Source organism: Leuciscus leuciscus, assembly GCF_965113295.1.
Source record: "Leuciscus leuciscus genome assembly, chromosome: 4".
Lineage (NCBI taxonomy): Eukaryota > Metazoa > Chordata > Actinopteri > Cypriniformes > Leuciscidae > Leuciscus > Leuciscus leuciscus.
Window position 1 is genome coordinate 30,582,894 of NC_138728.1, and position 14,750 is coordinate 30,597,643.

General features: G+C 44.7%; 2 protein-coding genes across 2 annotated transcripts in view; both read left to right on the forward strand.

Moving 5' to 3' along the window:
• Window positions 1-14,750, forward strand: part of LOC309497634 (uncharacterized protein) — a 141,478-nt gene that overhangs the window by 94,492 nt on the left and 32,236 nt on the right. The window lies entirely within an intron of this gene.
• Window positions 901-4,335, forward strand: LOC309498088 (uncharacterized protein). Its single transcript, XM_082168601.1, has 2 exons — window positions 901-2,245; window positions 3,052-4,335. Exon 2 carries the CDS (start codon window positions 3,067-3,069, stop codon window positions 4,285-4,287), a length of 1,221 nt encoding a protein of 406 aa, XP_082024727.1. The 5' UTR covers window positions 901-2,245; window positions 3,052-3,066; the 3' UTR covers window positions 4,288-4,335.

Below are 14,750 nucleotides of genomic sequence, written 5' to 3' on the forward strand. Positions count from 1 at the left end.
GTCTCGACCCGGATTGTTCATTGGACTGTGATTCCTGCCGCCTGCCTCGACCCTTGCCTGTTATCTGTTTCTGCTTTGAGATTATCTTCATTGTTCTGACTGCCCCTGATTTACCCTGCCTGTTGATTATTCTAATAAAGCTGCAAATGGATCTTACTGCGTCCTCCACTTCGTAACACATCATGCAAAAATAAAGGTTTACAGTAACGGTTGCGACTGTTAATGCGTTATTCGTAGTGACCCATGAGAGATTTATGTCTTTCCTAGAATGGGCAGTTTGCGACTTTGTGTGATAAACAACATAAAGTAGCACTGGTATTACAAAACACTGAGTGGCATATTCCACTCAAATACAGAAGTGACACAAATAACATGTTTGAAAAAAAATATTACTGACTTGAATGTGTTTAATTAATATTTAAAATATCACTAAATTAGGTTATTTATGATTTTGTGTCACAATTATGTCAGTACAGCTGCTCGATTCATCTGTCAGTCACTACTGGAGGTGTCATGACATACTGTGACATGTTCCACGGCTCGGTGTTTTGCGACAATGTCAGTGGCACATGCCAATGAAGACCGGATGTGTCACTATTAGGGGGTCAATCCAGCGCTCGAATTACGTACCACCCCCGGGAGCCGCCATTGGCTAACAAGCCATCACCTGCTGTTAGCATTCCATTGACTCCCATTCATTTTGGCGTCACTTTGACAGCGAATAACTTTATATCTGAGGCGTTTAAAGGGTCATGAAACCCCCCTCTTTCAGCTCAAGTCTAGCTCACAATCTTTTTGAAAAATGCAACTTAAATGGGCGTGGTGGCTGTGAGAAGAAGGGAGGGAAGTGGGTGTGGTATGGTATGGCAGGCAGGGGGGCTGTCATCGCCAGTGGTGGTGAGCAACCATTAAAATTGCTAAGGAGCATTTTCTGGTGTGCGGACTCATTGTTTATCTTTGCAATCACCTGTCTGGCCAGCACCCAGTTTTATGGCTTTGGATGTGCGTGCTGTACCTTTGAACTCTATTGCACGTATTTTGACCGGCACAGCACTCCGTTTATGACTCCTGAATTCAAGTAACCACATTGGTGCAGTCAATCAACACAACTTAGACAATGGATTCGAATGCCTCTGCAACTTTTGAGTTCTCTCGAGAAGACTACTCACGTATCATCTTTAAAGACTCACTCTTCAGCAGCTCAACAAGAGAACCTGCTGGAGTGTCGTCCAGAACACTTGAGAGATTACAAGAAAGAGAGACACGCTTGTATTTACATGCTGTTACGCTCAGCGACTATATGCGGGCTAAGAGAATCCCAAGGGGACTCAGGATCAATAAAGGTCCTATTATTAGTAAACACAATGATACATTCTGCGATCGCTGGAGCGAAATACTCAACAAATGCTCTTTTGACCTAATGGCTCTCACCATCCAGGAAGCGTCTGCTAATCTCGCGACAGTGCGCGAGGAGATAACTACAGTTAAACAACAACTAGAGAGCGAGCACACGGACCCGGATAAATATAAACAGCTCCTTGACGAGTGTGAGTACCACAAAAATGAACTGGTTAAAGAAATTACAGCTTCGAAGAAAAAGAAATTTGAGAGAGACGCTGTTGACTACGATAGTGGGAGAATCTATCAATGGAGAAACCCGCCTCCGTGGAGAAATCGTGGATCCAGGCCTGAGAGCAGCAATGCACGCGGAAAATATATAAGACACACTATCCGTAGGGATAATCCACATCAGTCAACAACGGACCTGGAATATGATTCAGAGTCTAGCGCCTACTCTCAGACAAGTGCCTCTTTTTTAGACGATGTGAGAAGAAACGAACCGAAACCTCCATATACAGGAGCAAGAAAAAATGCAGGCGAGGGAAGAGCGCCTCCCGCCAGAGAGCCATATTGGACACGCCAGACACAGAAACGGAACAGGTACAAAATGTGATCAATCTATCTAGAAAACCACTATCTGACACTTGTTTGACTGCTTTAAGTAAAGGACTGTCTTTTGTTCCCACCACACATTGTCGAGATTTTGATACAATTGTAGACTTTCATAAGTTTTTCCGAACATTGAGACTTAAGGAATTTTTCAGCAAGCATAATACGTTTTCTTCCAACTCCACTGTCACTGTGACGGAAGGTACTGAGGACCCAGAAGGCCTAGCCGGAGTGTTAGAACGGGAGAGTGAACTAAGTTCCAGGTTTCCTGCTGGACCAAGGACTCCTTTTAGAGGTAAAAGCACCTTTATTCCCCCTCATAGAAGAAATGCATCAATAGATACTTACTGCAGACTAGTGGAGAAGGATGTTTCCCTCCTATTAGGCAAAAAGAGGGAATATAAGGTAGCCAATAATCTGTCTAAAGATCAGAGGATGGAATTGATCTCTATAAAAAATGATAAGTCAGTGGTGATCCAAAGTGCAGATAAGGGTGGTGCTATTGTCATCATGGACCGGACAGCATATGATGGGGAAATTCAGAGACAGTTGAGCAATACGATCTTCTACAATCAACTCAACTATAATCCCACACAGGAGTTCAAACAGCGTATTAGGGGGAAGTTGGATTCCCTCCTACAAATTGGAGAAATCACAAAACTAGAACATGCTTTCATGGTAGTAGACTTTCCTGTCACTCCAGTTTTGTATACTCTCCCTAAAATCCATAAAACCTATACAAATGTACCCCCAGGACGGCCCATCGTGGCAGCCATTGGATCTCTAACAGAGAAAATTGCTGCATTCGTAGATCATTTTCTCCAACCACTTGTCACCTCTCTTCCATCCTATGTAAGAGACTCCATGGAATTCATTAATATGATTCAATCTATTCAATTATCAGATGAACATTGCTTCCTGGTTACCATGGACATTGAGTCTCTTTACACCAACGTACCCTTTGAAGGAGGGTTAAAGGCAGTAGAATTCTTTTTAAATCAGCGCTCTAGCTGCACCCCAAGCACTTCCTGTATTGTGGACCTCATTGAAATTGTTCTCACTTCTAATTATTTTCTTTCTGGCTCTGACTTTTACCTCCAGGTGTCAGGTACGAGTATGGGAGCAAAAATGGCCCCAAGTTTTGCGTCTCTATGTTGCGGACTCCTTGAAAGGGAAATCATCCTGAATCAACTATGCAATCCACATCTACCCTCAATTTCCAACTGGAGGAGGTATATAGATGATCTTTTTTTCATTTGGACCGGTTCTGAGACTCAGTTAAAACAGTTCCATGAGTTTATTAACACAAACAGTTGCCATTTAAAATTCACAATGGAATTTGACAAACATAGGATGAACTTTTTAGACATCCTTGTTTACAGAGACTTGAATAGACTGGGATCCAACTTGTACCGAAAAAGTACTGACAGAAATTCTATTCTTCATGGACAATCTTTTCACCCTATTCCACTCAAGAAGAGTCTGCCTTTGTCTCAGTTCAGTCGCATCCGCCGGATCTGTAGTGCTGATAGTGATTTCCAAGCCCAGTCAGCTGATTTAGAAAAACGTTTTCAACAGAGACAATACAAACAGGAATGGATTACCCAAGCACATAATCGTTTTGAAAATATATCGCAAACTGATTGCCTTAGTAACACTAGATCCAGAACTTCTGAGTCTAGAGTTAATTGTATTGTCCAATACTCACCTCTTGGCAGAGATTTTGAATCCATCATTAAAAAACATTGGCACATCATTGACTCTGATCCAGCACTAAAATGCTTCACTACATCACCCCGCATTGTGTACAAGAGAGCACCTAACCTCAAAAACTTGTTGGTGAGAGCCCATCTTCCATCATTGACTCCACCACATTTTTTGCAGTCTATCCCCGTTGGGAATTACAGATGTGGCAACTGCTCTCAATGTAATTTCACACATAAAACCACTACATTTAATCACCCACGCACTGGAAAACTCTATGACATCAAAGGTGTGATTACCTGTAACACAAAGAATGTCATCTATTTACTTAAATGCCCGTGTGGCTTGGCCTATGTTGGTAAAACGACTAGGCCATTGAAAACAAGAATCTCAGAACACAGATCAAATATTCGTAATCATGACATCAAAAGCCCAGTAGCGGTGCATTTCTCACAAGCCCTTCATAATGTTTCCTCTCTCAGATATTGTGGTATTGAACTTGTGAAACAGCCCTCCCGTGAAGGAGATGTAAACTGTCTGTTACTCAAAAGAGAAGCATTTTGGATCTATACCCTGGACACTTTAGCTCCAAAAGGGTTGAATGAAGACTTTGACCTGAGGCCGTTTTTATAATTTTTATAATTTCTGTAAATAACTCCCACAACTTTGTAAGGATTGTAAATGTTGTGTTATCGCTTTGCTGATTTGATATATGTTCCATGTAGCACACCTTTGTGGTTTCTATATAGTGTTGATATGGCAACTAGTAAATACACAAAGTTTCGTCATCCAAGTATGTGCGGAAGTATTTAAAACAAGCGTGTTACAACTAGCCCCGCGTTAGGTTGTGCCCCGCGCTCCCCTACATCAAATACACAAAGCTTGAAATGTCTTTAAACGAAATAATTCAAAACGAAAAGAAAAAGGCTATGTAATCCATGATGTGCATTTCTCTCTATAGGTGCGTTCACTATGGATACGGCGATCGTCAACTTCATCTTTGCAGTCGACACTGTCAGAAAACACTAGTTTATTAATAAAAATCAATGCATGCGTCACCGGATTTACAAATGCACATCTTGCTTGTTGCACGCACACATATTATGTCGAAATAACGAGATATTATGTTGAAATAACATTATTATTAATAATACATCTTTTAGAATATTTGATTGAATGCTGAATGTTGCGCTTGTTCAATTTAATAAAATTAAAACTTTAATTGTGATCATTAAAATATACGCATTCGTTCCAATGAACTGCCGTAGCCAAGGCGACATCTAGCATACAACCGCTCATAGGTGTATCTATGACAGCATGCTTACTACTTAAGATCGCTTCCGGGTCACGAAAAAATACCAATGCAGAATTAAGGATTACGACTTTATACATACGTATTTTGATTTCCGATTTCCATCTATAAACACATCAAGGACAATTGGATAACGAGATTGTTTTTCGTTTTCCGTTTTTTAATATCAAAACAAAAAACGAATAATGGGTTGTTTTCCGTTTTTCGTTTTCCTATTTACTAACGGTAATTGGGAAACCGGCCGTTTTTCGTTTTTGTTTTTTTCCTTTCTAAACGAAAATCCGTTGGCCGCCAAGTACACGGACCCTGTGGACTAACATAATATTGTACTTTAAAAACGTGAAATAAAAATAAATAAATGGACAGCGTTAACTAACTCTCTTATGCCTAATGTAGTGAGAGTTCAAGCTACGGAGAAAATGAAATAAAGTTTGAATTTGTCATGCTTTGTTCCGATCAGAGCTCGTGAGCGGAGAGCGCATTTCTGAATATTCCGCTCCCTCGCTCATTACGCAGGGTCGCACGCTCAACCCAGAATGGCCTGCTGGTTCGAAAATATGTGGAATAAGGGCTGCCTCCGACTAACGTTTTTTTCTAGTCGACTAGTAGTTGTTCATTTAAGCCATTAGTGGACAAATCGCCCCTTTATATAAATTTTATTACTTAAATAGGCTATATACAGGATAATGAGTGTGTACATATAGCCGCACTCAAGCGCACGGCCGCATGCATAAAGCTTGCCACAAAGAACCGGCAAAAGTATGAATGTGTCAAAAATAGCAAGGAGACATTTAATTGTTTATTAATAAACTGGCGTTTTCTGTGTCGCTGCAAAGATGAAGTTGGCGATGTGGACTCGCCATGAACCCCAGAGAGAAATGCACATTTCATATGGATTACATAATCAGAGAGTAGCCTATTTCTTTTCGTTTTGAATAGTTTCATTTAAAAGTAGACATTTCTACAAGCTTTCTATAATAGATAGCCTATATTTCTCAAATCTGTGAGGCACAAGCTGAGTTTCGGCGCCCTCCAGCTCACGTGCAATGCAAGTGATTGTGCCGGCGCCTTATTACATTGTCTGCTATATATTTGCTTCTTAATTATTAAATACAGGCAATTGGTTGATAAAACATTGATCAAAATTAAGATACAATTTATACAAAACGAAAATCTTTTAAAAATAGTCTTTCTACAAAACAAAACTCAATGAAGTGGTCAAAATCATGTCTTACCCACTCCATGTCTCCAGTCATATTGCGCATCTCATGATGCATCATATCTTTCTCATGCTGCATATGCTCACTTTCATAATCAACATTGATTCAATTAAAAAAGAACATTAGCCTATAATATTTAAACATAAATATGAAACTAAATGTTTTCTTTATTGGCTACAACACATATACAGTACAGAGAAATTTCATGTCTTGTCATCAGCCACAACATAATGACGTCACATATTTTCCAACTCAGCCCCCAGCCCCCCTTCCATGAAACAGCTTCCAGCGCGCCTGCATAGGATGTTATCTTAGAATGAATGTAGTATTTATTGTGTATGAATATTGATTTAGAATGTTACGAGGGGAAAAATGTGGGAGAAGAAAACAAAGCCAATTCTCTGAACAATTATCAATGAGCATGGGTAACTGCGTTATTAAACAAAACAAACACAAACAGTAAGTAAAGTATTTACAGGTTATTTTTATATTGTTTTTTTAATTATATTTTATTGTTTGCTCTTTTGCAATTGTTTCCCTTTCTGAAATGTAGAAATGTCTGGTATGTGCCTATCTATTCATATTTATTTAGGCTACAGGCTATTTACAAGAGCACGTTTAAACTAATTGCTTTGTTGAACTCAGGGATCTCACGCATTAAGCACTTTTCAATTGAAAGCATCGCCAATGCATTTAGCTGCTCCTGTGACATAGTGTTTCTAAGAAATGTTTTAATTCGTTTAAGGGTGGAGAAACATCTCTCAGACTCTGCAGTTTTCATTGGCGTTGTGATCAGGATAGATACGTAGGAGTTTCATTGTTTCTGTGAGCATGTGAAAAATGTAACTGCACCTCCACACACGCCGAAGCCGGAATTGTCATAAATCAACGAGAGCTCTGTTTAGAGACGTTGTTGATTTTACATAGGGTATGCATCAACAGCCCTTTTCAATTTTTCTTTAGAAAAGTCTTCACAAAAACGCATGTTGTCGAATAAGATCGCAGCTGAACGGGTGTTCTTTTTGGCAATCGCAAAAAAAAAAGACCAAAAGCCTCCAAGATCAGAGAAGAAACATCGGACAGGTGCCACTACGGACACAGCTTGCTCCATTATCAAATTTAATTGGTGTGCATAGCAATGCACAAAATGTGCATTCGGGTAAATGTCTTGCACTTTCTTACGCACTCCTCCAGATGCTCCTCTCATCTCACTAGCCCCATCAAATGTTTGTGCAATGAGTCTCCCCTTGTCAAACTCACTGTCAGGAGAGCAAACTGTACACAACTGCTTTAATAGCACCTTAGAGATCGAGTCGGCATTAGTGGGACCGTCCGTTGTTTTAAAACCAAAAAAATCGCTGAACTGAAACGAACAAAATATAATTCGATAACATGTTGGTTATTTAAATTGTAAACAAATGAATTCAAAAATAATATTAAAAACAAAACATGTATGAAGTTTTTCCCAATACTGAAATTTACATTTGTTGTTATCAGAGCGCAGCCGTGTTCGATGACGTCACTGGCATGGTACCACTGTAGGCTACTAACGCTATGCCAGGCTACTCTACTGCTGCTCTGACTGAACTGACTGATTTTGACAGTATGTTCATGTGTGATCGTTTGATGCTGTCATTTTCTGTAGTCTACATTTATATTAACATTTACATAAAAATGTATTCATTTAGTAGACGCTTTTATCCAACGCGATTTACGTAATGAGGAATAACATTCAAGCTAACGTTACAGAGGAGACCTTACCATTGCATCAGTCATCAATACTATTTATTTCTAGAGGATTAGAGTGCAGACATTATAGTCAAAGTGTGGTATAGGAGAAAGTAGTAGAGGAGGAAAGAGATCTAAATGTATATAACCTTATTGATCCCCAAAGGGGCTGTCTGTGCATTGCATTTAGGCGTGTGCGCTCGTCAAATTTAAACTGGCTAGGTGCGCCGCCGCATCTCTCATACACAGTTTGAAAGCGGTTGAAATCACAGTAACAAGTATCTTGCGGGTGTCGCCGATGGATATTGCTTATATTGGATAGCATCCTCGATGTTGGATTAATTTAGCAAGGTGATCTACGGTGAAGGTGAACATCACGATAACAACTAAGGGGTGAGTGGAATGGTCAAGGTTGCCTCTCATGCCAGTGACGTCACGGACCGTTGAAGCTCAAGATGGCTGCACCCTAGTAACAAAACAACAAACCAACATCACTGTTTTCCCCCCTTGTAACTACTTCAGCAGTTTTAAGTGTCCTACCTCAAATAACAATGATAACACATCTGTTATATCACCTTTACTTCCTATTTCGTTTCAGTTCCCCTTTAACAGTGTTAGCGGGGTCAATATAACGGAACACTACTATGAGTTTAACTTTCCATTAACTCGTTCTGAATGGTTTTAGAGGTACCCTTAAAAACAGTGGTGTGCTCAAGATGTTCCTGCATGATAGTGTCAAGGGAAGCAACAAGATCCACAAGACCTCTAAAAACACCGGGATTGTCGGAGGTTTCCTGATGTGTTTGCTTAACTGACAGACTCACAAGCTTTGCTGACGCGGAATGATATAGCATTGTCCGGAACTACGTTCACGTAGCGTAAAATCAGGCGGGGCAGTCTCATATCTGCCCATATGGCTCTCAATTACAGCGTGCTGCATTTCCATTTTTCACCACAGATTTACATTGGAAAAATGCAGGGCGCTGTTGAGCTTGGGAGGGCTCAGAGACCCACTGCCCCACTTAGTGCAATGACTGCAATCATTAATATAACCAACCTTTCAACCCAAGCCATTCATTAACTTTCAACATATCCATCTCACTTTATGACTTAAAATAGCCTAGAAACTCATAAATAAATGATGAACATATTTACAAGTTTGAATTTTAAGATTGATTAAGTTTATCTAGAGTTCTATGTTTTCAATTGGTTGAATATTGCCCATACTGTGGCCCACCCGCTCCAGTCAAATTCAGTGTCAGTGATTTATCATCAATGTTGGAAACAGTTGTGCTGCTTAATATTTTTTTATAACCTGATACTTTTTTTCATTATTCTTAGATGAATAAAAGTCGAAATCGAAATCGTTTGTAACAATACACACTACACAAAAAAATTTGGGGTCAGTATTTTTTTTTTTTTTTTTTTTGAAAGAAATTAATACTTTAATTCAGCATGGATGTGTTAATTTGATAATAAATTAATCCTGAAAAGAAGTATTACTGATTCAAAAAAAATATTAAGCAGCACAACTTTGTGCAACATTAATAATAAATCGTACTCGGTTACTAACGTAACCTCGGTTCTCTCTAGAAGAGGGAACGAGTACTGCGTAAGATACCTTACGCTAGGGGAAAATCCTTTTTCCGCGAGATATTGAAGCCAAAAATTATCCTTAATTTTTAATAATGCAAAACGCGTTGCGGCAGCATGCAGACATAGGCGAGGCAGCTCGCGCGCCTATTGGCTGATCTGCGGCAACTGCAGCAGCCTATCGAGCGAGGCCTGGCGTGACGCCAGACCCAATCAGGGTGCTTCGCGCCCGCTGCGTCACGTCCCGCCGAAACGGGCGTGGTCTAGGCCTATAAATACCGCTCGCAGGCAGCTATTATCTGGTTTTTCATCATCGAAGCAACCAGAGCGTGTGCATGCACGGCAAGATACGCAGTACTCGTTCCCTCTTCTAGAGAGAACCGAGGTTACGTTAGTAACCGAGTACGTTCTCTTACGAGAGGTCTCTCGTACTGCGTAAGATATCTTACGCTAGGGGACCCAATGCAAAACGCCGTGCATGCTGAGATCTGACACCAAAGACCCAAGGGCGAAAGCCCGGGGTTCATATAGTGCACAATCACCCAGGGAACTCACAGGGAGTCCGGGAAGAGGGAGGGGCGAAGCCGCGCTCTTCCACATATGGCAGCGTCGCTTAGACGCGAATTTCATCATACAGACAGGGCGGGGTACGGCCTGAACTGATGGGAAAATGTGGGTCTTACACAGTTTGCCCAGGCACGTCTCGTGCTACTGCTTTCCACTGTCGATCATTGAGCTGTGCTCAGCAGACGCAGCATTCTGAGTTGATAGCATCAAGTCAGATAATACTGGTTAACTTAGACCGACAGCAGCCTGGCCTGCAGGGCGGGAACCTCTAGGTTGTAGAACCTTATAAATGTAGACGGGGAGGCCCAGCCTGCCACCGTACAAATATCTTGCAAGGCAATCCCACTTGACCAGGCCCACGAAGAGGCCACGCCTCTCGTGGAGTGCGCTCTGACACCCAGCGGGCACTGCATGCCCTTGGAGGCATATGCCAGCGCTATAGCGTCAACTATCCATCTGGATAGGCTCTGTTTCGACGCGGCTAGTCCCTTAGAACGCCCGCTAAACGAAACAAAGAGCTGCTCCGTCTGTCTGAAGACAGAATTGCGAGACACATAAGCTCGTAATGCCCTGACCGGGCAAAGGAGGCCCGCGTCCCTTTCCTCATCAGGGACCGGTAGGGCTGACAGGGAGATAACCTGCGCCCTAAACGGTGTGTTGAGGGATTTCGGAACATAACCGTGCTTAGGTTTGAGTATAACTTTTGAGTCATTAGGCCCAAATTCCATGCACGTCGCGCTCACAGAGAGCGCGTGTAAGTCCCCTATGCGCTTCACTGAAGCGAAAGCCAGCAGAAACACAGTCTTGAAAGACAGATGTTTCAGATCAATTGACTGTAAAGGCTCGAATGGTGCACCTTTCATGGCTTCCAGAACCGTAGAAAGGTCCCATACGGGGACTGAGGGGGGTCTGGGAGAATTCAGTCTCTTAGTTCCTCTAAGGAAGCGGATGACCAACTCGTTCCTTCCTATTGACTGACCAAGCGTTGTTCCTGAGAACGCTGCTATAGCCGCCACATAAACTTTGAGCGTGGAAGGGGCCCTGCCCTTATCCAACAGCTCTTTTAGGAAGGAAAGCACCTCCGTCACTCCACAGTCTGTGGGTGACACGCCACGGGCTGTGCACCAGCCCGAAAACACTGACCATTTCGAGGAGTAGAGCCGTCTCATAGACGGAGCTCTAGCCTGCGTGATCGTGTTTAATACTCCTTTAGGGAGTCCAACATGTACCCGTTGATGGCCCAGACATGAAGGGACCACAACTCCGGGTGAGGATGCCAGATCGAGCCGTGGGCCTGAGAGAGGAGGTCTCTCCTCACTGGTACTGGCCACGGGACAGTGCTTGCTAACTGCATCACGACTGGGAACCAAGGTTGGTTTTCCCAGAACGGTGCCACCAGCAGTACTGAGCATCCTTCTTCCCTGATCCGTTCTATCACCTGAGGCAGGAGAGACGGGGGGGAAAGCATAAAGCGGGCGGCGGAGCCACACATGAGCCCTGCTCTTGGAGAAAAATTCCGGACAGTGAGCGTTTTCTTGAGACGCGAACAGGTCTACTTCCGCTCTGCCGAATTTCTTCCACAGCAGTTGGACTGTCTGTGGGTCATTTCGAGGCAGTTTATGTGCAGGAGCTTTTCCCGTTCCGACCACTGGCCGAAGAACGGTCTGCCCTCGAGCAGCGCTCCCCATCCCGAGGTGGACGCGTCCGTGGACACCACTCTCACCCTCGAGGAAGTCCCCAGGCTTACACCTGATTGGTACCAGTCGTTCGCTCTCCAAGGTTTCAGAGTTGTGACGCACTTCTGATTGACCCTGAGGCGAAGCGAACCGGATGCCCACGCTCTGCGTGGGACTCGCGCTTTCAGCCAAAACTGCAGCGGGCGCATGCGGAGCAGGCCCAGCTGGAGCACTGATGATGCTGAGGCCATGAGACCTAGCATCTTCTGAAATTTCTTGAGCGGGACAGACGCGCCGCAGCGAAACGAGTTCGCTGTGCGTTGAATGTCTACCGCGCGCTGTGGTGATAGTCGCGCTATCATGGACAGCGAGTCCAATTCTGTGCCCAGGAAAGATATCTTCTGACTGGGTGACAGAGAGCTCTTCGCCCAATTGACACTGAGACCCAAATCCTCGAGGTGATCGAGTAAAATGGTCGTGTGTTCTATGAGCACTGCGCGAGATTGCGCTAGAATCAGTCAATCGTCCAAATAGTTCAGTACTCGCATGCCTCTCATTCTGAGGGGTGCGAGCGCCGCATCCATGCACTTCGTAAATGTACGGGGTGCCAGGGACAAACCGAACGGCAGGACTGTGTACTGATATGCCTGGCCCCCGAAGGCGAATCTCAAATATCGCCTGTGACGTGACGCTATTTGTATTTGAAAAATACGCGTCTTTCAGATCTATTGACACAAACCAATCTCCTTGGCGAATCTGCACAAGGATTTGTCTGGTCGTGAGCATCCTGAACTGTCGCTTCACAAGCACTTTGTTCAGTTGCCTTAGATCTAGTATGGGTCTGAGACCCCCGTCTTTTTTCGGTACCAGGAAGTATCTGCTGTATAGCCCTCCTTCGCTCTGAACTTGAGAGAGAGGCTCTATGGCCCCTTTGCTCAATAGTTTCGCCACTTCGGCTCGAAGTAAATGTGCTACTTCTGTTTTTACCGTGGTCTCGACACGCGCCACATAGCGGCGAGGGCGTCGGCGAAACTGTAGCGAATAGCCTCTTTTTATAATGTTCAGCACCCACTTCGAAACCCCGGGCAGCTTTGCCCATGCGTCCGCATGAATAGCTAGGGGTTGAATACGAAGCGCGCTCCGCTCGCTCAGCGATGGGGAGGCTTCGGAGTGCTGTAACACAAGCGTCGCGCTCGTGACATTTGAGGCATGGGGTGCGCTGATAACAGCGGGCAGATTGCCCGCGCTCGACTCCTCTGCGGTGGTCAACCGCGAGGGGGAGGGCTGGGCGGTTCCCGTAGGAACTGTCATGTCTATGTGTGGATGTGGGCGCGGGACAGCGGGCACATTTACCACACTGGAAGCATCGTTCGCTTGAGTGAAGCGAATGCACGTTGGTTTCGTTTTTACAGAAACCGTGAGACATGCATAACGTGGTGTTAGTGGGCACATTCACCATGTTTGAAGCGCAATCGATCTGAGTCGATTCATGTGCGCGAGCCCTGTGTGACGGGCTGTGCTTGTGTGTAGAGATGGGCACTGGGCAGTGGGCATTCTTTCTACACATAAAGCACCATCGGCCGTGGCCGGGACACCAGAAAAATTCACACTTATGGGATTTATCTGGGTAGCCGTAAAAACGGCGTTTGTGTGCAGGCAAGCGGGTGACAGAACCGACTTGTTTACTGCAGGATACACTGGAACAGTCACATTTACTGGAACTGAACGAGCGAGAAGTTGCCATAGAAACAGAGAGCGTCAACATGCTGGCGTTTATTGCAGGCCTGCGTGCATTACAACAGGCTTGTTCACTGCAATATTGACATTTCCAGTCGCCTGAATTCCAGAGGGGAGTGGGAAATGTATAGGAAAAAAGAGGTTTGTCCGTCCGCAGCGGGACCAGAAAAACTCCCTTTTTTTCCCTTTTTTTTTTCTTACGCCAGTGACGCACGGAACACCATAGAAACGGTGTTTGGGTGCAGGCGAGCGGGTTGTACAACGCGCTCGTTGGCTGCAAAAATGCACATCTGCAGTCGCTTTTCAGGGAACTGACAGAGCGAAGCATTGGCGGCATAATTTTAACTGCCGCTAGACCGGGATTCGAACTCCGGTCTCTCGTGAGGAAAACCAATGATTCCGCCACTGAGCCACAGGGGGGAACACAAAAGTTTTCGGATGCACGAGCATATAAGAGCGTCACATGCTTTCTTCGGCGTATGCTTGCAGGCGCGCTTGTATTAAAACAGGCTCGCCTGCTGCAATATTGATATTTCCAGTCGCATGATCAGGGAACTGGGAAATGTATGAGAAATTGAAGGTCAGTCCATCCTCGGAGGGACTAAAAACACACCTTTCTCCTTCCGCCGGTGAGTGACGCATGAATGGGGCGCAGAAGGCAGGGTAGCTTTCTTATAACGTAAAGAAAAACTAACCCCGACCGTCCGCTTCCAGCCTCCCTTGTGAGCGGCGCAGTTTGCGCGGCTTGAACAGAGGGAGAGAGAAAGCTAGCCCCGTGACCGCCCGCTCCTGACATCCTCTGTGAGCGGCGCGGTGTGCGCGGCTCGAACAGAGGGAGAACAGGTATCGTCCCCCAAGCAGGCAAGGCAAGCGGGCGAACCGGCAAGCTTTGCGGGTTGGGGGGGGGGGCGGGGGGCGGAGGAGCAGTCTCGGAGAAGGATGCCAGGTGAGTCCTCAGAGTCACCATAGGCAGTAACTAACTCGCAGTGAGGGCAGTCGCCGTCAGCGAGTGCGAGAGCTGCGTGATCAGGAAAAGGGGCGTCTTGAAAAAGACGCCCAGCTCTTTTAGTGCAATGGGAGTGTGTGTCGCGGCGGCGAGCACACACACATACATAAACACAGTAGCAGAGAAAGGATATAACACCGGATAGCGCAGCAGGAAGGCAAGGAAGGCGGCGCGGCCAGCGACTTCAGTGACTCGTCCCGCTGAAGGTGCTCTCTTTCAGACGGCGCGGCTTCTTCTCCAGCTCCAGCGATGCGTGT